Genomic DNA, 22,760 nt, shown 5'->3' with positions numbered 1-22,760 from the left:
TCAGCGCAAGGGGTCGTTCACTTATTCACTCACAGTCAGTCTGCAACACATGCCACAACACACACACACACACACACACAACTCTGGTCTCCAGAGCTTCAATAGTGGCCCATTGTTCAGGCTCTGTGCTACACTGCACCTCCAACAGGCCCAACTCTACTGGAACCTGCCCAGAAATGACAGGAAGCATCTTTTTGTAAATCCCCGCTCATCAATACAAATAGCTTAAAATTGTTATGTAAGCATATTCAGGGCTCTTCACTTATCAGAGAGCCCTCTGGAAACACCACATGGAACAGGATTACACACAAACAGGATGTGTGTGCTTGGTGTTTGTTCTGCTGGCATGTGGCAGTTGAGTAACGTAAGATGGGAACCACATGTCAAGCAAAGGGTTTTCACTTTCTCCGGTTGTTTAAGCAATTAATCATCTGTGTTGACATGGTGATAGCCCAATGGGTGTACCTCATATAGTGTGCTGGTGATTTTTCATGAATGAGCCAATAACATTCCCACCATTCATTCCATCATTCATCTCAAACGCACCACTCTGCTACTCTAAATTTCTTATTAGTTGGAGCCATAGACTGTAATGTATGTATGTATGTATGTATGTGTGTGTGTGTGTGTGTGTGTGTGTGTGTGTGTGTGTGTGTGTATATATATATATATATATATATATATATATATATATATATATATATAAAGTCCTGTGCTGAGTGAGTGAGTGAGTGTGTAGAGTTTCAACTTAGATAAGCTAGACAATTCAAATAACAGAAAGGAGTATACTATGTACATTATGAGGAAGGAACTGATCATCTTGAAATTAGAGCCGTTTGAAAGTAGCCCAATTAAAATGGGTCCCAGTGGGACTTTTTAACATTAGCCTTTTTCCAACCAAGTAGTTATCGGACCGTAGTTATGGGAACGGTCCACTTCTAAACAGTTCTACTATCTACTCTTCTCCGAAACCGGCTCTGTCATTTGCATTAACACTGCCATAGGAATGGAAGGAGGGGTAAGGGAGTGACGCAAGCACGCCAACGGTCTTTATTGCGTTGTCACGTGATTTTAGCGCCACATGCAAACCCCCACTTGTGCTAGCTCACTGGAGGTTTTCCCGAAGATTTCAATGTTTCTTGTGGATCTTTCCAGGTCCATCTGCACCTCCTCGGTGGCATACATGGCCAGCAGCGCCTGCACCTCCGCATCAGTCCACTTTTCAGCGTTCAGCATTCTCGTAGTAATTCACGTAGTCAAGTAATTCAAGTGTGTGTCGCTAACACAGACGGCATGGCTTTTACAGATGGCACGCTGTGGAGGTGTGACTAGGTCACCATTCAAAAAAGGAAAAGACCTTGCTCTGAAGTAGGAGCTGAAAGAGTTACAGGAACTGTGGTCATAGGAACTTAATAATCCCCAAATTGGTCCAGTGGGAACACAAGAAAAAAAGGGTAATAGGAATGGCACAAATCTTTCCGGTAAGAAAGTGGCTATTGGTGCACACTGAAGAGAGAGGGTGGATCAAAGCAAACAGCTATTAGCGATTGGAACAGAGAAGAAAGGCATTACTACAACATTCTGAATTTATTACAATGAAAGTCAAACATAAAGAAATTTCAGTTTGCATTAACAGCAAATGAAAACAAGAATAGAGCAAGAAACAGGGAAGCAGGGAGAAATACTTTAAACATATCCATAAATACATAAAACTTACAGTCTTCTGTCATTGTTATTTAGCCAGTGTCTTAAATATTTGTCAAAAGTTCCATTGTTTTTGCTTGAGAGTACAGTTGCATGGCTAGGAATTCTCTTATAACCTTTCCCTGCATGAGTACACTTAACTTACTCCACCAAAATGTCTCCACAGCCTTATTTAGCCTTATTTTTGGGGATATTTACTGAATAAATTGGGGAAAATAATATGATCCTCTCATTGGGATAACCTTGAACTTTGGTAGAACATTAAAATGTCACTGATTATGATGCACCTTTCTATTGATAGCCCACTGGTGATAATGCCACTTTATATTGTATGATGTATTTAGTGGTTGTGTTGTTGTGTGTTGTCTGTCTATCTAGCTGATCTATCTGATGCGTGTATAGTGCAAGATGAATTTCTGAAAGGATCAATACATGTCCATCTATGTATATGTGTTGAGTTGTCTGTCTCATCTAAATGTCCTGTGACTATGGTGGGTTTTGGGGTAAGAAGACAAGACAATAAAAGTTGGTTGACATCAGAAATACTGTATCAAACTCAAAATGATCATCGTCAATAGATGAACGTTAATTCTGTTGTTATAATGCTCACTCGTTGATTTGTTGTCTTCTGGCTCAGGTTCTCATGGCGAAGGAACGGGAAGTTCTTCAACATCGGGAAAGATCCCAGGGTGACGATGCGAAAACGTTCGGGAACTCTGGAGATCGGTTTCCGTAGCGGCGGACGACCAGAAGACTATGAGGGAGAGTACCAGTGTTTCGCTAGCAACGACCTCGGAGTTGCTCTGTCCAACAAAATCCTGCTCCGGGTCTCCAGTGAGAATACACACACTCACACTCACTCACTCAAACTCACTCCTTTGGCTTCATCCCGCTCCTTTTTCACACAGATTGAACATATTGTTTATAACCTTTTGGTGTGTTGCTACGCACTTACTGTAATTTTTGTTTAAAAAAACCTTGGAATTATCATCATAGGTTACAGAGTTAAACACACAATAGCCAAGTTTTAAAAAATGCTTTTTGCAATGATGCTGTGCTTGCTATAGTATCTGTTGACCACCAGAAATGTCCTAAAATATGACCAACCATCTGCGAAGAACAATTCATATGGAGACAAATTCGTATTTTTCCTCCCTCACCCTGGTTGAATGAAATTCACATCATTCATATATCATTTTTCACATCTCTTTCACTCTCTGTCCTCTCCTTCTCTTCCCTTCTCCTCACACCCCCCGTCCTCATCCATCAGAGGCTCCGCTGTGGCCTAAAGAGGTGCTGGAGCCAATGGTGGTGCCTGAAGGCACCCCACTGGTTCTACCCTGCAACCCCCCGCCGGGCCTGCCTCCTCCGTTCACTTTCTGGATGAACAGCGGTGAGCAACAATTACACACAAATATAAACACACAAGTACACTGGGTATATTTCTTTCTCTACATGTAGTGTTTTATCTGCATGCCCTGATAATTTTCTTTACTGCGTTAGCCAGTAAAAATGACACTTTCTCATATTATCAAGTGCAGTTTTATCATCTAGCAGTAGACTGTGACATGAGAGTAATTTATACAAGGGAGAAATCCACCTGATAAGCTTGGAGACTGACTGCATCATTCTCATGTCTAACACAACCACCTCAAGTAAAGTCAATCAGCAAGCCCAAAGAAAAACAATCTGGGTGCTGAGAAGAGCATTTTATTTAGTCCCTTTACTTTGTGATCAGGTCATCCAGAGACAGGCTTTATTTCCTTCTTTTCACAGCAGTTTGTCTCCAGTAACCTCTCAGTATAATGCTATGATTCAGTCTCTCTTAGCAGTTGAAAGGAGACTTTACAGTCTGGCATCCTATCCTCAGCCCTCCACTTTGCACTGTAATGTCCTTCTCCCAAGTGGCTTACGCTACAGTACTGCTGTGTGTGTGTGCGTGTGTGCATGTGTGTGTGTGTGTGTGTTTGTGTAGACCTCATGTCCAACCAAAACCCCTTACAGCCATATACAGTAGATACACTGTAGTTAAGCAACCATAACACTGACATTTCAACTATTTGGGTGGCTGTTGCTCAGTGGTAGAGCGGTTGCCTGCCACCAATAGGAAGGTTGGTGGGTCAATCCCTGGCCCTGCAGTCCCATGGCGAACTGTCTTTGGGCAAGACAGCAATTGAAAGTTACCCCAAATGCTGCGCCATTGGAGTGAAAATATGTTTGTTTATCTGATGAGCAGGTGGCACCTTGTACGCAGCCTTGGCCACAGTGTATGAATGTGTGTGAATGGTGAATGGTTCCTGTACTATGTGAAACCACTTTGAGTAGTCGTTGAGTATAGAAAAGCGCTTTATAAGAAAATTCCATTTACATTTATTTCTATTACAATAAGGATTTCCTTCCCAGTTGAAAAACGTATACAGTGCAGCCATAGGTCCTTTGACCTAATGTGGGCTGGACCCACTCTGAGCCAAATGACACACACACTAACATATTGAGTCAGATCCACCACAGTCCATGATGGTGTCATGTAGTCCAGACACTGTAACACGCCAACGAGTGACTGCTGCTGATTGGTCCTTGGGCACTGTCTCGACGACCATACGGCTTACATCAGATGCTGCAGCTACAGAGTGGATGGCGGTGTGTCTGGACGTGTTAACATTTGCCTGTAGCAACTGTACAATGACACATCAGCCGGGTTAACAGAGCTAACGTGAACAGACGTTAAACTGAGTTGTATGTTAAAATACACACACAGACCACAATCTACAAGCTAGTGGCTGGCCTTAAAGGGCTCTCTGCTTCTATATTTAGAGGATACGTTTAGCCTTTGATGCAATATTTGAGAGATCAGTTAGTGATGGTAGCTTTTGATTTCTTGAAATGTCTGCTTTGTCTCAGACAAGTCTGTCTGTCTTCGCAGAGGATAGGTTTATAATCTATATATGTTGATGTCGGCCTGCTTTATTAAATGGTTACTGAAGACATTTGATATCTCCAATTTCCGTAAAGTTTTGGTCAAAATCAAAGCAGAAGAGTAGTGTGGATTATGTTATGATCGTAAAATAGTAAGATGCTGTGTTTTCAACAATGCAACCGATTTTTTTGTTAGGCATTGTCTGCATGGTAAACGCAACAACAGTACTATTATTTCCCAACAGTAGATGCTTCTTCAAGTTTATGTTTAAGTTTAACATTCAAACTGCAAATCCACGTCTCTGACTTAGTGCTTTTGGAAAATGATGGTTTATGGTAACATACTGCTGTGGTTTCATTGCCCCTCTCTCTCTCCCTCTGTCCTGCCCACTGGTTACCTCCTGTGTCTTCCAGCCATGACTCCCATCCCTCAGAATGAGAGAGTGTCCATGGGTCTGAACGGAGACCTGTACTTCTCCAACGTTTTGACCAGAGACGCTCACACCGACTACAGCTGCAGCGCACGTTTCCTTTTCACACACACCATCCAGCAAAAGAACCCCTTCACACTCAAAGTTCTGACCAGTGAGTAGACAATACACACACACACACAGAAACCCATACTGACGTTGAGTTATAGCCTCAAATATTCCTGAATTTGTCTGAGGTAACACTGTATGAACTCTGTGGTTGTGCTCTCTCTATTATTTAATGTCTGCTGTGCATGTTTTGATCACACACCATCCATACCAAATTGAGGGTGACAAATCTCCATCTAGAGGTGATGTCATGACATGATATAAGATGCATTAAATCATAACCTTTTAATGATACTTCATATGTTGCGGCAGAAGAAAGAAGACAATGAAAAGTTGGATTGTTCTGATATAATGTGAAATCTTTTCCTTCAGTGTGTCATCAGTGTGTCTAAAGTGTAGACTGATGAGCCACTGTGTGTGCCTGTGTTTTCAGCGGATCCGTATAATGATACAGCTTACAATGCCACCGACCCCTTTAGTGGTGAGTCACTTCCTGTCGGGACAGCTCCACTTCCTGTCCACCTCCCTAGTCATGTTCCATAGTAACATGGCTAGCACACTAACCTGAGCTTAGACACAATGTAACATCCTAACTGCTCTAATGTGTAGAATACACTGTGTGGTTTAAAATGTTTTAAAAGAAAGTTGAGATGCTATATACAGTAAATACAGTACGTACCCTTGTGATGTCAAAACCAAAATCCAGTGTTGTTACAGTCATTCCCCGGATTCAGAAACTCCGCAGGGGCAAAAACCCAAACCCCAAACACTGACCAATCAGAACACACTTTTTGGGAGGTGTTCTTAAAGGGACAGGTGCTAAAATGGAGTGTTTCAGACAGAGGGTGAACACAGGTACGTTCAGACCGTTTTAGAAAATAAAGTGTTTTTTGGATAGCAAAGCATGTAAACATGTTCTAATTGAATCCCAAAATACATAATGGGCCTGAAAATGAGCATGATATGGCAACAATTTAATTTGATCCTTTTTAAAGTGAGAAAAATCCCCAAATCTACACATTCAGTGTGTGTACTGGAGTTGTATTGTCTGAACAGAAACCACATTTAAAATTAAAATTTAATTTTAAATTTTTAAAAGAAGTATATCTCTTATGCCATCTAACAATGATCATATCCCCTAGATAAAACAAGCTACTTCTACATGAGAAATTATGGCTCGATTTATAAAAGAAATTATTTTTAGTTCAATCGTCCTCTCAGATTTCAAATCTGAGATTCGATTAAACAAATTGACAATATCTTTTAAGTTCATGGGATTTTCAAACTAGGAAAATATAGTGGTTGCTCTGAATATGTTGTTAAATTTGCCCTTAAACTGCAATATGTTCAAAATTCAAGTTCACAAGAACTGAGAGTTGTTTTCTCATCTAAGACATGCCCTTAGTTTGTTTGAACCTTGCAACAGTCGATGTTTTTTCAGATTTAAATCTCAAAAACTAGTCAGGTGCAGAGGTGTCAAAAGTATTCACATTCAATACTCAGAAGTATAGATATTATAGTTTCAAAAGACTTCTGTGGAGGTTGAAATATTACTTCAAAAACTGGTCTCAAAACTACTTAAAGTATAAAAAAAGTAATGTAAGGGGGGAGCAAATGCCATTAAGGACAAAAGCTCAGGCTACGCCACAGGAGCCTATAGTGCACTACCCCCCCTAAATGTACATCCAAGTTTAGCTACAGGACTCTGAGGGCAACGGATTCACTCTATCTGGATGCTGCCATTTATATGGTTAGGTTTTCATGTTTATTACATTTTTAACTTTTTTTTTTTCAACGATGACAAGCTGGAATGAAAACAAGCCTAACTCAAATAGGAGTAACAAGGCTATGGCCCTTTAAGGAGTATAAACTTCAGTATAAACTTCAGATAATTGTGTGAAAATTTAAGGAGAATAAAATATGCAAAACCCTTTTTACCACTACTCTCCCCTGAAACGCCTAATGTAGTCGACAACAACAGAAACTTTTGTTTAATGCAAAGTGTTGCAGGCGAGGAGAATGAGCAACTGGACCAGATGTGACTTCCAATAAAAGCCAAAGCAACATCTCTGTGACCCTAATATGCACTCACAGACAGCAGAAATAAGTATTCATCTCATTTAGTCCATAATCTGTTTATCCCACCTTTCAATCAGTGTCAAATGATCACTTGATGAAATGATGTAATGAATAAACTTACAGTATTTAACACACAAATTACCCTTAACTCAAGTGTATTGCACATGCAGTAGAGAATCTGGATATTCATTAAGCCATTGAACGAGCCCATAGCTGGAGGGAACAGATCCGCCAGTGTGGCAGGGCTGGAGGGGGGAGGGGGGGCAGTGCAATGAAGCCCCGGGGGTAGATAGGCTATGTCCCTTAGGGAGAAGATGTTCCGAGTGACAAGCTGGGACTGAAGACGGAGACGAGGCTGCGGCGCGGAGCAGGATTAGTTCACATGATGAATATTCAGTCTGTATTCATGCTGTGGTCCTTTAATAATTACATATGTATGGAAATAAGGTTAGCTGCCTCCCACTTCTGCGCGCAGGGCGAGTGACTGTAACAGCTGTTGAAATGATCACACGCGACCAACTCAAACTCACACTCGTGCACATACAGTGTGCTCCATATTTGATCACTAATCTGTTATGATTGCCAACACCACACTTTATTTATTTTTTTGTGTGTGTGTGGGACGAGATCTAAAGGTGCAATGCATCCTGGGAAGCCCTGCCGGCATCATCAGCAGGATGTTTGCCACATTAGCCGTGTTTTTAGCGATTGTGTATACATCATCACTTTTGCAGGCATTTGTTACCACTAACCTTCTTCCGTATGCTTCCTCCTCTCGTTATTCTTCTCCTCCCACTAACAACAGCAGATCCTCCTACACAGGCCACTGGAGAAGCTAACAGCTAACAGATGCTTTAATCCCATACAGATCTGCATCACAAAGGATGCTAATGCTAATTTAATCCCTCACACTTCTCACCAAACTGCAGCTCTTTGCCACGTCCACAGTGTTGACAGGATTTGTGTTGGGATTGGATCAGACTGAAAACAGCACTCTAGAACTCGAAGTAATGATTACAATGAATGGTCAGACAAATTAGTCAGTGTAATAAGATTGTTATCAAGCTGCATTTTGTTTAAATTGAGCCAGTGGTTTAGTTCTTAACAGTTATCAGTCAATTATCATTAATAATAATTAATGCTATTTGATGTAGTACATGGTCAGCCCAGGCCTTTAGGATCCATTAGCAGAATGTCAACCCACGCTCCTCATAAATTAGTCTGAATCAAAGCATAACTCCAAACTCTTGCCATGTAAACTAGTAGCAGAATTGAAAAGATACAGTTGTTTTATTACAACTTGGATCTTATTCTTAAAGGGGAAGAAACACGACATAGTCAACCTATGAATTAAAGCTTCAGTGCTTAACTTTCCATTACGTTCAAACCATTGCCAAGGAGTTGCTACAACGCTAATTAAGACTATCAGCTCCACACAACTCTCTCTGTATTTCTCAGTATGGCTATGTTCAGAAGGGTGTGTGGCCCGGAGACTTTCTCACGCAGAAATTTGAGTGACAAGTCCATGTTTTTTTAATCCTCTGTGTCCTCCTTGGCTACTAGCAACTGTGTGGAGCAGGGGTGCACGATCACAGAAGGCTCACTTTCAGATTGACCTTCAAATTAAGAATGTTGATTTTAATATTTATATTCCACAAAAAAGAGAAACGGCAGTTATTTAAAAAGTTGAAATAAATTAACTTGGTTTAACTTAAACAACACAAAGGGCCCTATTTTAACGATGTACGTTCACGGCTTGAAGAACATGGCACAGGTGTGTTGAGGGCGTGTCCAAATCCATTTTTGCTAGTTTAAAGGCCGAAAAAAGGCCCCGTGTGCCAGGCTCCAAAGGGTTGTACTTAGTGTCTTCAGGTGTGATTTGGGCGTAACGTGCAATAAGCCAATCAGATTGTCATCTCCCATTCCCTTTAAAAGCCAGGCGCGTTTGTACCTTGGCGCATTACTAGTATGATGCCATTTATATTTATTTGTAATCTTTTGCATGTGTGTGTGGTGCGCTTCCCTGTGTGTGTGTGTGTGTGTGTGTGTGTGTGTGTGTGTGTGTGTGTGTGTGTGTGTGTGTGTGTGTGTGCGCGCCCTCTTCATAAGCCTAGGTGCGTTTTACTTAACTTTAGACCAGGTTGTTGTTGGTCAGTGGCGCAATCATTTCCCGCTGCCTCAAGATAGCAATACGCCCAGAATATACCTGAACACACCTCCCTGTAAACCAGAGCGCACAGATGGGTGCAGGTGCATTTGCTATTTATACGCTGTGGGTGCTGGACAGGACAACTGCGTCAGTCTTATACTAGCAAAGACACTTGCGTTGGGCTTTGCGCTGCGCCGGGTGCAAGATTGGGCTCTAAATCTGTTTTAAAAAATCTATTTAATGGCCAAGTCCAAATGTAGAGCAAAAAAATGTGTTATATTTGACACTTAGTTTTGTAATAAGTGTAGTTTACGTGAAAGTAAGAAGAGATGATTCTTTACAGTTCATAAAGCAGGTCAAGTGACTTTACGCTCAAACTACATGCTTGATTAACATGCCACATACCTTTGGGTGTTGTAGTGTGCAAACAAAGACAGCAGTTGGCAGTTTGCTCACATCCCAGACTGCTTTTCTGCTAAACTGACTGAGTCATTCATGCGCAAATGCTTTATTCACAATTTGTGTTCCAATGTTTATTCTAACTAACTGAAGCAATACTGATGCTGAACTATCCCTCAGTGATTGTAGAAAAGCACTTTGGCACAGGTTAAACTAGGTTTGTATCCCCCCCTCTTCCCGCCCGGTCATTGTGTGGATTATAAAAGGCCTAAAGCCAACTCCAAACACCAGCTTTCTGTTCTAAAGGCTCCGGTTTTGGCTAGGCAACCAGTTACAATGCTACTGCTGCTCATTGCTTTAGCCAGGCCCTGTGGGAATCTTTAACATTGGGTTGAACAATGCCATGAACTGAATGACCTTAAATAAGATTCAGTTTAATGTTAAACTAATCCCCTTACAGCAGAACAAGTTTTATCTTATTAGTTGCTTTATTTAAACTCTTAATGGCAGAGATTGCCATCTATGTTCCCTTGGCAAACATAAGACTCAGTTGTTGTTACTGCATCTCTTAATGTTTTCCTGTCAGAGCAGCCAAAGGGTATTAAGCCCGTTTACAGGCCGGTTTGGCCTCACAACAGACTGCAGGGAGAGCCAAAGCCTGCCGGAGATGGAACACAGCCACAAGGAAATGATCAGAATAATAGTGTCAGATTTATGTGGCAGTGCCTGCAAACACGATTTTCAGCTCCTTGTAGGAAGTGAGTCATGGCACAAAGATAACCTGTAGTGTCTATTTTGGTTTGTTTGTGTTTTAACCCCATATTTTTCCTCGTCTGCAGGCCGTAAAGTAGCTGAGTCCACCCCGACCTTCCTCTCGCCCTCAGGGAGTGAGAGCTCCAAAATGGTGCTACGAGACGAGCATCTGCTGCTGGAGTGCATTGCTGCTGGACTGTGAGCACACACGTGTACACACACACAGAAAATGAAATGAAATGAAATAGGGTACTGCAGTAATTAGACTACATTGATTAATTCATTTAATAATATTTTCTAATGGCAATATTATATAATTTCTCCGCGATATCAAAGTTCCGTCAATACACCTGCACGACCAGTCACAGCTGTCAATAAGGACATTTCAGCCTGTTTTTATAGCATTACATAACTAATAAAACCAAACTTATCAGAAAAATGAACATATGAACAAACCGCATGATAACAACTACCTAAAATGAAGGAAATCATCAAATTGGATCCCATCTGCTTATATAGAGGGGCGCGGCTTACAACCTATACTGCAGCTAGTTTTTTTTTTTCACTAAATTGGAGCTTCCTTAAGGTCCCATGGCCACTTTATGAGGTTTTGTATCATTAAAATGAGTTCATCCAGCCTGCCTAGGTCCCCCAATGGCTAGAAATGGCCCTGGGTATCCTGCTCTGCCTTTGAGAAAATTAAATCTCACATTGGCTGATTTGAAATCTTGCCCCTTATGAGGTCATAATGGGAAAGGTTACCTCCCCTTTTTCTTCTTTGCCTGTCCAGAGAATTTGGCCCACCCATGAGAGAGAGACATCAGAGACCCCAACCTCCACCTTGCCCCCCTCCTCTCCTCCTCAAAAGCTACATACTCAGAAATAGCACAGACTAAGGAAAGCCCCTTGTGGGACTGGCTCTTGTGGCTGTAATTCTGCACCAAGGCTGAATTTTTGGAAAGAGAATTCAGCTACAGTACAAGGGGACGACTAAGGGGTATATAAAAGCATCCAAAGAGCACCACATCATGGGACCTTTAAGCTCCCTAAATGTGACGTTTGGAAAAAGTGAACGTCTTATAAAAGCAAGGATTTGATTGAATTGTTCAGGGATTTCATTTGTTTTCCCTCTGCCGTTACAGTCCAACGCCCACCATCAAGTGGTTCAAGAAGGGCGGGGACCTGCCGTGGCCAAAAGTAAAGTATGAGAACTACAACAAGACCCTGAAGGTTATCAACATGTCAGAGGAGGATGCTGGGGAGTATGTATGCATGGCCAACAATCATTTAGGCAGCATACGCCACTCCATCTTTGTTCAGGTCAAAGGTGAGGCGCTGAGAGTGTGTTTATACAGAGATAGGTCCTTGTGTCGGTCTTTGAATCCATCATGCTAATCTGACTTCTTTTGTTTAACAGCGGCTCCTTATTGGCTAGACAAACCTACAAACCTGGTGCTCGCCCCTGATGAGAACGGGCGCCTGGTGTGTCGGGCCAACGGCAACCCTAAACCTAACATCCAGTGGCTCATCAACGGAGAGCCTATAGACAGTACATATTCTCTCTTTCTCCAAAAATGGCTATTGATTCATTCAGTTATTGCCACAAAGCTCTGTGAGAGGGTGACCGACATATTCATACTATAGAAGCTGCCCTGTATGATTAGTCTTCTACATGTAGCCTCCGAGCACTAAGGGGTTTGCTAAGTGACATGCAAATGCTACGGATGATATACAGTGGGTGTTACGCTCAGTGGGTTACAGTTGTTTAACTACCGTACAGCCAGTCAGCCACTCTTCTAATACAGTTACTTTGAGTTTTTCAAACACAATGTCTTTAGTTGCTTTACTGTTTTTAATCAATTTTCTAAAATATTACATGTCTCAAGATACAAATGTTGCCTCAATGGGCCTCATTATAGAACCACTCGTACGTGGCATTCACTAATTATCATCTTATATGATATACCGTACATACTCTACATATATAAGTATTTTTTAAATAATCTGTTCAACCTGTCCTCACCATAGGAGGATTGCCAATTAAAGTTTTTAAAAGATTTTTATGATTTTTATATATAGGTTGTATCTGTTTGGGAAATTCTCTCACTTCAGCAGCTTCCTCAGGGTCTTTATTCAGGTCTCTGTCCAGTTCAATGGAAACACTGACAAAGCGCTTGTCTCAGTTAAAATGTGATCAAATCTCACAAACCTCCTTATGAACAGGTGGCGTTCATCAGACTGAAATGAAAAATCTCATCAACAAAATGTGATTCAAATAATGCCTGCACTGTGCATCTGTTTACAATTTATTCTGTAAGTCTCTCTTAACATCTTATTTTTGTTACTGCCCCCCGACGCCCCCTCCCCAGGCTCTCCCCAGAACCCGAGCAGACAGGTACTAGGTGACACCATCATCTTTCGCTCGGTGCAGATGGGAAGCAGCGCTGTGTACCAGTGCAACGCCTCCAACCAGCACGGCTATCTACTGGCCAATGCCTTCGTTAGCGTCCTTGGTAAGACCCGGGGGGGGGGCAGAGCAGTAAACTACACATCTTGGACCTGTCTGTACTTGACATTAGCCGATTTACACTGTATATGATCTTATTTATTACTCTAAAACAAACTTAGGCTTATCCTAAAGTATCTTACTTCAATGTGATTTGACTGCTAGTCAACTGTAATCAGTTTAAATTTTGTGTTTAACGTTTTCAATAGATTACAAATTAAATCAAATCAAATAAAGAAGATATTTAAACATGTCACTGTAGGAATACCACAGGTGTAAAGAATAAAATGACTGAGGCCTGCATTCTATGTAGCTGTTTGAGTTTTATCTACATGGTGTTGTGCATAGCAGTTAACCATCACCCAGCTGAAACCCATCACTGAACCTTGAAATTTAGGGCGTATGTTCTACCAGATGAGCTACCAGGGTGCCCCACAGAGCCATTGTTATTATAATTAATTATGTCCTGTATTTATTCCCTTGGGGGAATTTCCTGTTATTTTTCTCTGGATTAACACACAAGCATCAATGTAGAAAGATGTAGGAATGGTGGGTCAGCAGTTAGGGGGTTCGTTGCCTTCCTCAGGGGAGCCTCAGCAGTGCCCTGAAGGTAAACTGGCACCTCTCCAGTTACCACTCCACACTCTACCTGATCCTTTGTGGAGACTTGAACTATGCTTTTTTTTCCAAATGTCTGCTGTGAAAAAGAGCACCGGGGTAGAATCTTTGCTAAAACATGGAAAATAATGAATATAAAATAACTCTACTCTTGTGAGTGATTGAGTGGTAAAGCTGTCCATCTCTTTGTAGACATGGCTCCAAGGATGCTAGGCCCTAAAAACCAGCTGATTAAAGTCATCGAGAACAACCGCACCTTCCTGGAATGTCCATTCTTCGGTTCCCCGCTGCCGGATTTACGCTGGTGAGCTTTTTTGAGTTTTTTGAATTTTTTGTTACGTTTATTTAAAGTTTTAGGACACCATTTAAACGATCTAAGCGCACGTCGTAAAGTGCATGGCGCAAGTGCGTTTAGGGCGTGTCCAAATCCACTTTTGCTAGTTTGATGTGAGAAGAAAGGCTCCGTGCGCCGGGTGCATGGTTCTAAAGGGTTGTACTTAGTGTCTTCATTAATCATAGGTGTTCTCGGCGCAACATGCAATAAACCAATCAGAGTGTAATCTCCCATTACCTGATTTAGCTGGTCAAGGGAAGGATCACTTTCTGCTGCCGCAACATAGCAATACGCCCAGAATGCACCAGTTTGTGAAATGGTCACGTTATTTCGATTTTTTGGTTTGTATACATGTCATGATTTTCTTGTTTATTTCGTGTACAAGTCACGATTTCCGAACGTGACCATTTCATCACGGGCGCAAAGACGGGCACATGTGCATTTGCTATTTAAACGCCATGGATGTGAAAATAGCAAAAACACACGTCTGGATTTGTGTTGTGCTGCGCCGTGTGCAAGATGGGACCCTTAGTGCGTAACTTCTTGCTATAAAGGAACATTCGTTACGTTCAAGCCATTGCCAAATGAGTTGTTATAAAGTTAATTAAAAAATATTATCTTCACAATACACTCACTGAATGGCTATGTTCAGAAGATTGTGGCGTCCGCTAACTTTGGTGCCAAGAAACTTGAGTGAATATATTGACCTCTTCTGAAGAGTCTATTTTTTTTATATCCTTTGTGTCCTCCTTTGCTACTAGCAACTGTGTGATGGAGAGGGGAGGGGGAGCTTGGAATTCCTCATGGGGGTGACCAAAACTGCGCACTGTAGCTTTAAATGCAAAAAATCACTGTTTTTTGCAGCATCCTCTGAAGACCCACATCCGTTGTTTTTGGGCTAGCCCCTAGGTGTAAAGATTAGTACACTTTTACTTTATTATTGAATTTCTAGTTCATATATTTTATGGTGTTTCCTGTGTGTAGGTTTAAGAACGGACAGGGCAGTGGGCTGGATGGCGGTCATTACCGTGTTTACATCAATGGCACCCTAGAGATCAAACGCGCCCGAGCAGAGGACGAGGGCACCTACACCTGTGTGGCCAACAGCATCCTGGGCTCGGCCGAGAACCAGGTCCGCCTGGAGGTCAAAGGTCAGACATTGTGCTGTTGCACCCAGACTTATACGGGGCATGCTGTTCAGACTCTGTATTCAAACTCGCAGAGAACCTGAAAACTAAAGTATATAATCTTGCAACTACAAAATGAGAGGTTGCTGTTACATCATTGTGCAACCATGTCACAAGACAGTATGTGCAACAATCAGCACCAACAGGGGTTTATGACTTCTTACAAGGATTCCCATTGAATGTCAGAATAGTGTGTGGAAGTGAAATTGGTGAACTATGAAATGATTTCCTTTCCCTGTGCCAAACAGCCTTCTCTGTTGGATATTCCAATCACTTGTGCCTTTAATTAAATGGCCTCATCTTATGTAACAGTTACCTTTGTATTCAAACTGCACACACCGCAGAAATATTCCCAGCTCGGAATGCAGGGTAGAACTGAACAGAAAACATTTCAAACGGGCAAACTACTCTGCCAAGGCAGTGAGATAACTTTTCATTATTCATTCCATTGTGTTGAACCAAACGGCAAGTAGAGATACTTCTGTTCAAAAAGCACCTCTAAGTTAAATGTGTTTTAAAAGAATCTGCAGCAAAGATTATGATTCCTTTTTCTAATCCAGGATGGGAGCAGTTCTTATCTTGCACAGACAGCAAGTGGACTGTTCTTATCCTGCATACGTCATTGTACGAAGGAGTTGAATGGCTGCTTGGACAAAGTACACGATTTTAACACTGATGCTATAACGATCACTTCAAAACCGATTTGCTTATACAAAAGAGTTGTGTATGGACATCCTTTTTGGAGATTGCACTGAAAGTGAAATTATCTTCCCCGGGCAGATTTTGTTCACTTACTTCAATGGAAAAAGACAGATTTTAGCAGCTGTGGTGATTAAACAGATGTTTATGTGACCTTGAAGTCATATGGTAGTATATTGGTGTGAGTGAGTGTTCCATGCGACCCTACAACATCACACACCTTTCACTGAATTTCCTGGATGCATTTTGAATGCGTAAGTTCATGTAGTATGTGCGTGTGTGTGTGTGTTCATCTTCATCCTCACTCCAACTCAGAGCCGACTCGTATAGTCCGAGCCCCGGAGCACCAGTCAGCCACCAGGGGCTCCAAGGCTCACTTTGACTGTAAGGTGAAGTCTGATCCCAGCCTGCCCATCACTGTGGCCTGGACTAAGGATGACAAGCCCCTCTACCTGGGATGGAGGTAACAGCACCTACACTGACCCTAAAACGTCTCGGATGCTCCTTTCCTGCATCTGTAAAGTCTAAACACCAATTGGCAAGTTTGTGTTTTGAAAGAGAAAAAATAAACCAATCCAAGCAAAGTTGTCATTTAAAAAAGAAAATCCTTCTGAAAAAAACGGTAGCGTTTCCAGGTATAAATTCTTATTTGTGCCGTTTTCAAACAAACAACCTAAAAATAAGAGATAAGATGTGTGTGTTTATTGTGTGTGTGTGTGTGTGTGTGTGTACTGGGTGGGGTGGGGGGGTCTTCATGGAGTGAGTTTAAGCATAGGTCATATTTGTATTACTCACTATTATGGCTGTATGATGTGCAGTATCTGGTAGGGCACTGGTGCAATATTTTTCATTTGATATAGTATTGTGCAATTCTGCAATGAGACATTTTGCAAAACATAACTTTTTGATCACAGCCTGATTTCATGGAAAAAGTGCAATCGAGGTAGAATTAAGTTCAATATAATGCAGTAAGTTCTCTTTCTTCCGTGAGGGCGGGGGAAGGTAGGTTTATGGAATGCATTTGAGATGCATTTTGGATGAGATAATGTTTGCTTATGTTTAATGCATGTTTACTGTGTGTTTGTGTGGAATGCGTCAAAATTTTTTGTTCTGTCACGAATTTCTCCTATAGTCAGATAAAGGCTTCTCTTACCGTGTGTCTTATATATGATAAGGGGCAAACATGTTGCCAAAACAAACAAATAATGAGCAGAAAAGGAATTCATGTTCAAAGCTATAGTGCAATCAGTCCGCTTTAATGTTATGGCCCACAACAGGAACATAACTTGTCTTAGAGCGGAAACGCTGAAACGGATCAGACAATACCAAATCACACTTTAGAATTGAATGACTAATTGATTTTATGAAGATCTAAAAGAGATCAAATATAATCTTGAAAGATTGATGTATAACAACCAATCCTCTCTCTGTTTGACTCCCAGACTGAAGAAAGATGAGGAGTCACTAACGATCCCCAATGTGAATGAGGGCGATGAAGGAATGTACACCTGCACTGTTAAATCGGAGATAGACCAGGACTCAGCCTCAGCCCGCCTCACTGTGTTAGGTACACTCACATGCAGAACCGTGCTGGAGCAAACCACACATTTAGAATACAGAAGGAGGTGGAAGAAGAATTTTTCTGAACACAAATGTCACAGTATCTAAATATTATTTTTTCTTTCCCATTGTGACACACACACACACACACACACACACACACACACACACACACACACACACACACACACACACACACACACACACAGCAGTTTTGCCCCACAAAGCAGTCGGGACCCCACAAGTATGCTGAACTACCGGTTTTTGGACCCGACTAATATAATTACACACACACACACACACACACACACACACACACACACACACGTATACACACACACACAAATTTATATTTTTGTTATGATTTGTTTTATATTTTCTTCCTCTTTAGATATTTACTGTAAAACTCTTCAGTTTCCCTTAACACTGTGCTATTTTTCAGCTCTTCATCAAATGGAAATCATGCATGTTTTATTGTACACTTAACTGAAATATTCACCAAACCTAGCTTTAACTCTACTTACTCCCACTGATTCTGAACAATTTGCATGCAGCGTATAGAGATACTATAGTGCTGTGTAGGAAGTGCTGAAACTATACTGTAGACTCAGTTGGAACATTTTGTGGCCATTGTTTTGGCATTTGAGACTTTTTCAATAATGACAGCGCATCCCAGGTGTAAGCTACTTACTGTTTATTAAGAATACAAATATAGTCATTCAGCATTCATTTTTAGAAGGTGCGTTTGTAACCCTTGAAGAAGTATTTCTTCTGCTAAGCACTAGATTTAGTTTTGGTCTAGTCTTGCATTGCCAGACCTATCTCCACAGCGCTGTGGAGTAAGGTCTGGCTTCACCACAGATGCATTCTTGGGTGGAGAAAAGAAACGCTTTGTTTTTTTATATTTCTTTAAACCAATCACAATGGTCTTGGTTGGCGCTAAGCTCCAGATGCAGCAACGGTGGCTGTTCTTTATATATAATGGTCTCTATAATAGTAAAATAAAACGCCACATATATAATACATACATAATATTAACTGACCTTAACTCAAGCTGATACATGTTTAAACGTGTCTTACCAATGTATCGCTGTTCACAACAGTGCCACCAATCGGTGGAAATGCACTTTTGCTGATCCACACTAGTTTAGGTCAAGAAACCGTCATATTTATTGACAACGTTTCATTTCCGGGGAGCCGCCGACAATTCTGCCAGATGTCTATCATTTCGCCTAGATGTCCGTTTACCTTCTGCTCTCTTCATGTTGTAATTCTAAACTCCGGTGGATTTCTGGGGACTATGGTTACCTACACCTCAGATCTCTGCAGGGTAAATCCAGACAGCTAGCTAGACTATCTGTCCAATTGGAGTTTTCTGTTGCACGACTAAAACTACTTTTGAACGTACACATGTTCCACCAAAACAAGGTCCTTCCCGAGGCTATTTAGCTTAGCGCCACCAAAGATGTTTGTGATTGGTTTAGAGAAATATCAATAAACCAGGGCAAGTTTTTCTACAATACTAGAATGCTGTGTGGACCAGACCCTTCTCCGCTGTGCAGTGGAGGATGGTCTGGCAATGCGAGACTGAGAAACAGAGACACACCTTTAGAAATAGTAATGGTTGTTTACTGACTTGCTGAGTCTACTTTCATTTTTTTTAATGAAAAAAAGCCTGGGTTACTGTACATCTGTGTCTCAAATCAAATTGTCAATGCAAACGTCTGAGATGTAAATCTGATGATTGCATTATTGTCTCAAACTGGAGCTAAGTGACACTAACGCTTATTAATTCCTTGTAAATAATTATTAATAAATAACCATTGTGCTCCCTTGCTGTCAAGTGGCTGTTGACTAACCTGCAAACTCTAACCTTTATATCCACTTCCTGGTCCTTGACCCCGCCCACAGATGAAGCCTCCCACCACCCCTCAGTGTCTAGTGCCTTGCCTCCAGGTAACACACCGCTCGGGTGGAAGTCTTTGTTTTCTTTTCTATCCTGTGCTTTTGTCTTCTTCTGCTTATTGTTTGTTATTATCTAAACTTGTGCCTTTTCTCTATTTTAATATGTGTATTAATTAGAACCATGTGCCAAAGATAATTTATTCTCCATGTGTGTTTAAGAGGAGAGACTGTTTAAAATACAGAATGGATTAGTATATGCATGCACCACAATCCATCCTGTCAAGCCATTTAATGTCATGGTAAGTATATGTTTGTCCTAATTGCTCATAAGATCCCGTTGGGAACCATATTTCCACTCATTCCATGTTCTTGTTGATGTTATGAGTCATTGTCAACGCATTCTCACTCCCAACTCGTCATTTACTGACGCTTGGTCAGTGGCTCTCAGCGTCAGGTAACACTATCAAAACAACCCTTTAACGTTTTTATGCAACAGCAGCTCAACTGTAAAATGATGTAGTTTCAAGACAGACAACAGTAAAGAGTAGTGTGGAATTAAAAAGATCAGGGTTCATGTCACTGAAATTTAGATTTAACCCCAGCTACGATATTTTGTAGATATATAACTGTATAACTGTCTATATACTATATAACTGTCCCGCTTTTATGCAGTTGATGCCTATGTAAATATGATGCTAAAGGAGACTTTTTGTGTCAATAACAAACACTGAAGGCACCAGACCAGGCATTGCTTTTTGACACAATGGGAGGTAAACTGTGTTGTAGAAGTAGTTTGTCTCATTTCCCCTCTTTTCACTGGGCCATAGGTTTATAATTTCCTAAAAGGGTTAAACTCAAACTGGAACTGGGAGGCAATTCAGAGTTGTTTTTGGATATTATAACAAAATCAGTGGTTTGTCTTTTAAATTAAGATTCATTGAGAGATTACGAGAATTGATGACAATGTAACCCATGAGTAGTGTTTTGCAGCATGCCTATGGTGGTGTGTATGTGTCTGCATGTGTTCTTCCCGGTGTAAGGTTTGGTTATTCACTTTTTCTCTGCAGACCGTCCAGACCCTCCCTTTGATCTGGAACTGACAGAAGCTGCAGCCCGCAGCGTTCGCCTCACCTGGATCCCCGGAAACGATCACAGGAGCCCGATCACGCGTCAGTATACACACACACCTCATGTATCTGCACTCACACTGTTTCTGGACATCCAGGAATGTAAATGTAACTGTGCTATATATATTTATATAGCGCTTTTCCAGTCTTAACAACTCTACAGGAAACTTTCATCATTCACACACATTCATACACTGTGGCCGGGGCTGCCGTACAAGGTGCCACCTGCTCATCAGATAAACATTCACACACATTCACACTCCGATGCGCAGCACCGGGGGCAACTCGGGGTTTAGTTCAAGGACACTTTGACAATGACTGCAGGGGCGGGGATCGAACCACCAACCTTCCGATTGGCAGGCAACCGCTCTACCACTGAGCCACACCCGCCCTTCCTGGAAGGGAAGATTTTTTTTGCTCATCACCACAACCCTCTAAACATAGAGGCCTCGATGAAGAGAAGGGAGCGCTTTAAAACCTATTTTATACAGTCTAGGTTTAAAAATCACAAAAGAAAGTAGTAGCGTTTGTGATGCTGTAAAATTAAATTAGAATTTAAGTCTTTTTTTTTTAAATTGAATTTATTTAAAAAATGTATTAACGCAAATTTATAGGTGTAGGCCTATGTGCAAGCGTTATCTCGAAGTGTCCTGGAATTGATTACAGTACAGGAGATCTAAAAAAGCTCAGGAAAGACATTATGGGGTATGCCGAAATAGAAATACTAATTACTGGAGAAATGATAGGCCACAATTATAATCCATCTGAGAAACATGGGACCTGTTACTTAAAAGGCTTGTAAAATTTATGTAAAAGGCTCATTAAACTCAAAATGACATAATACGAGAATATCTGAAGAAATCCAAAAGATCCAAGAGAACCGGCTGAGAAGGCTTCAGGACCAGCATCAGATACTCCTTAGACTTCTACTGCACCAACAACAGGTGCTCTGCCTAGAGCTCTAACGATCAATTAATAATAAATACATTTTTGCTCTACAATTAATTGTCTCAGAAATAATTGCGATTAGCAATATAATTGCCTCTTTCGGTCTATTTTAAAAGTAAAAATGTGTTACTTTTTGAAACAAATTAAAGTTTTACTTGAATTCAAGGATACATCTTTTGGTTATCGATCACTGTCATGTGACCCAGATAATGTAAAAACACAAATACACAGCCTATAAAGTAAAAATAGCCTCTCTACTGTCATAAACCATTTTTCTGTCATTTTTGTTGCTGTGACCGTATATAGGGTCAACAAGTAAAGTGCTACCAACTAAAAATTAAAATAATAATAAAATAATCACCTATATAATTACAATTTGGTATATCTGAACAAAGTCAACAATTACCAGTCAACAGCCATACCCTTTGGGACCTTAGCTAATTTTAGCAATTAATTGCGGTTAAACAAAAAAAACGTGATTATTTAAGAAAAATTGACAATGTGACTAATATGTAATAATTGTTACAGACCTAGCTCTGCCTTCTCTCTGCAGAATACCTGGTCCAGTTCGAGGAGGATCACTATGAGCCGGGCAGGTGGCAGGACTTGTCCACTTACCTCGGAGACCTCAACTCTGTCATTCTGCAGCTCGCCCCCTTCGTCAACTACCAGTTCAGGGTCATCGCCATCAACTCAGTGGGCCCCAGTCAGCCCAGCCGCCCCTCACCCCGGTACAAGACCAGTGGAACGGGTGAGGAGCACCACGCACTCCACAATCACAATCATATAACATCTTCCCACGAGCAAATTATTTGGTGTGACAGTGGCAAGGAAAACCTTCCTTTTTAGAAAAAGAATAAATTACTCAAAATATGTATGTTTTGTATTATACTATACAATGCTCATGCTATACTTGACCATACTTTATATCCCATATACTTCATCATATTATATACTTCTCTGGTGTATGCTGTTCTAGTTTATGGTATCATATTACTTACTGACTTAGCTACTAGCCAGTCACTTTGCTTGCGATGATATTAGCGTATAATGTTTAGTTTAATTGTCTATCTATAGATTTTACATTACATTTAATATATTTTTACCTTTCTCCAATTATCTCTGCTCATGTTTGTACTTACAGGCACAATATTGCATCTTATCTTGAAATAAACACTTAAAAAAACAAAATAGGAATAAAGAAGAAATGCTAAACCCTGTGAATGTGTCCGATGGGCTGGATGTGCAGTTTTAAGCATCTCAGAGATAAAAGTACTACAGCGATAAAGCCTACCGGCCAGTCAGCTTCAGGTTTCTGAGGTTTGTTGGAGTTGATT

At 41.0% G+C, this 22,760-nt stretch overlaps 1 protein-coding gene across 25 annotated transcripts in view; it reads left to right on the top strand.

Annotated features, from left to right (window-relative positions):
• Positions 1-22,760, top strand: part of nfasca (neurofascin homolog (chicken) a) — a 149,132-nt gene that overhangs the window by 90,540 nt on the left and 35,832 nt on the right. For 18 of the 25 annotated variants that reach the window (XM_034868216.1, XM_034868217.1, XM_034868233.1 and 15 more), the window contains 15 exons: positions 2,342-2,538; positions 2,975-3,097; positions 5,035-5,205; positions 5,593-5,640; positions 10,626-10,737; positions 11,682-11,866; positions 11,957-12,088; positions 12,909-13,052; positions 13,856-13,967; positions 14,982-15,148; positions 16,199-16,346; positions 17,326-17,450; positions 19,355-19,399; positions 20,416-20,517; positions 21,977-22,174. In XM_034868216.1, coding sequence (XP_034724107.1) covers positions 2,342-2,538; positions 2,975-3,097; positions 5,035-5,205; positions 5,593-5,640; positions 10,626-10,737; positions 11,682-11,866; positions 11,957-12,088; positions 12,909-13,052; positions 13,856-13,967; positions 14,982-15,148; positions 16,199-16,346; positions 17,326-17,450; positions 19,355-19,399; positions 20,416-20,517; positions 21,977-22,174 — 2,009 coding nt within the window. The remainder of the gene's footprint in view (positions 1-2,341; positions 2,539-2,974; positions 3,098-5,034; positions 5,206-5,592; positions 5,641-10,625; positions 10,738-11,681; positions 11,867-11,956; positions 12,089-12,908; positions 13,053-13,855; positions 13,968-14,981; positions 15,149-16,198; positions 16,347-17,325; positions 17,451-19,354; positions 19,400-20,415; positions 20,518-21,976; positions 22,175-22,760) is intronic. The other 7 variants (XM_034868226.1, XM_034868223.1, XM_034868238.1 and 4 more) reach the window with 3 other exon arrangements.

Source organism: Etheostoma cragini, chromosome 4 (assembly GCF_013103735.1).
Source record: "Etheostoma cragini isolate CJK2018 chromosome 4, CSU_Ecrag_1.0, whole genome shotgun sequence".
NCBI lineage: Eukaryota > Metazoa > Chordata > Actinopteri > Perciformes > Percidae > Etheostoma > Etheostoma cragini.
This window is presented reverse-complemented; position numbering and strand designations above follow the sequence as displayed.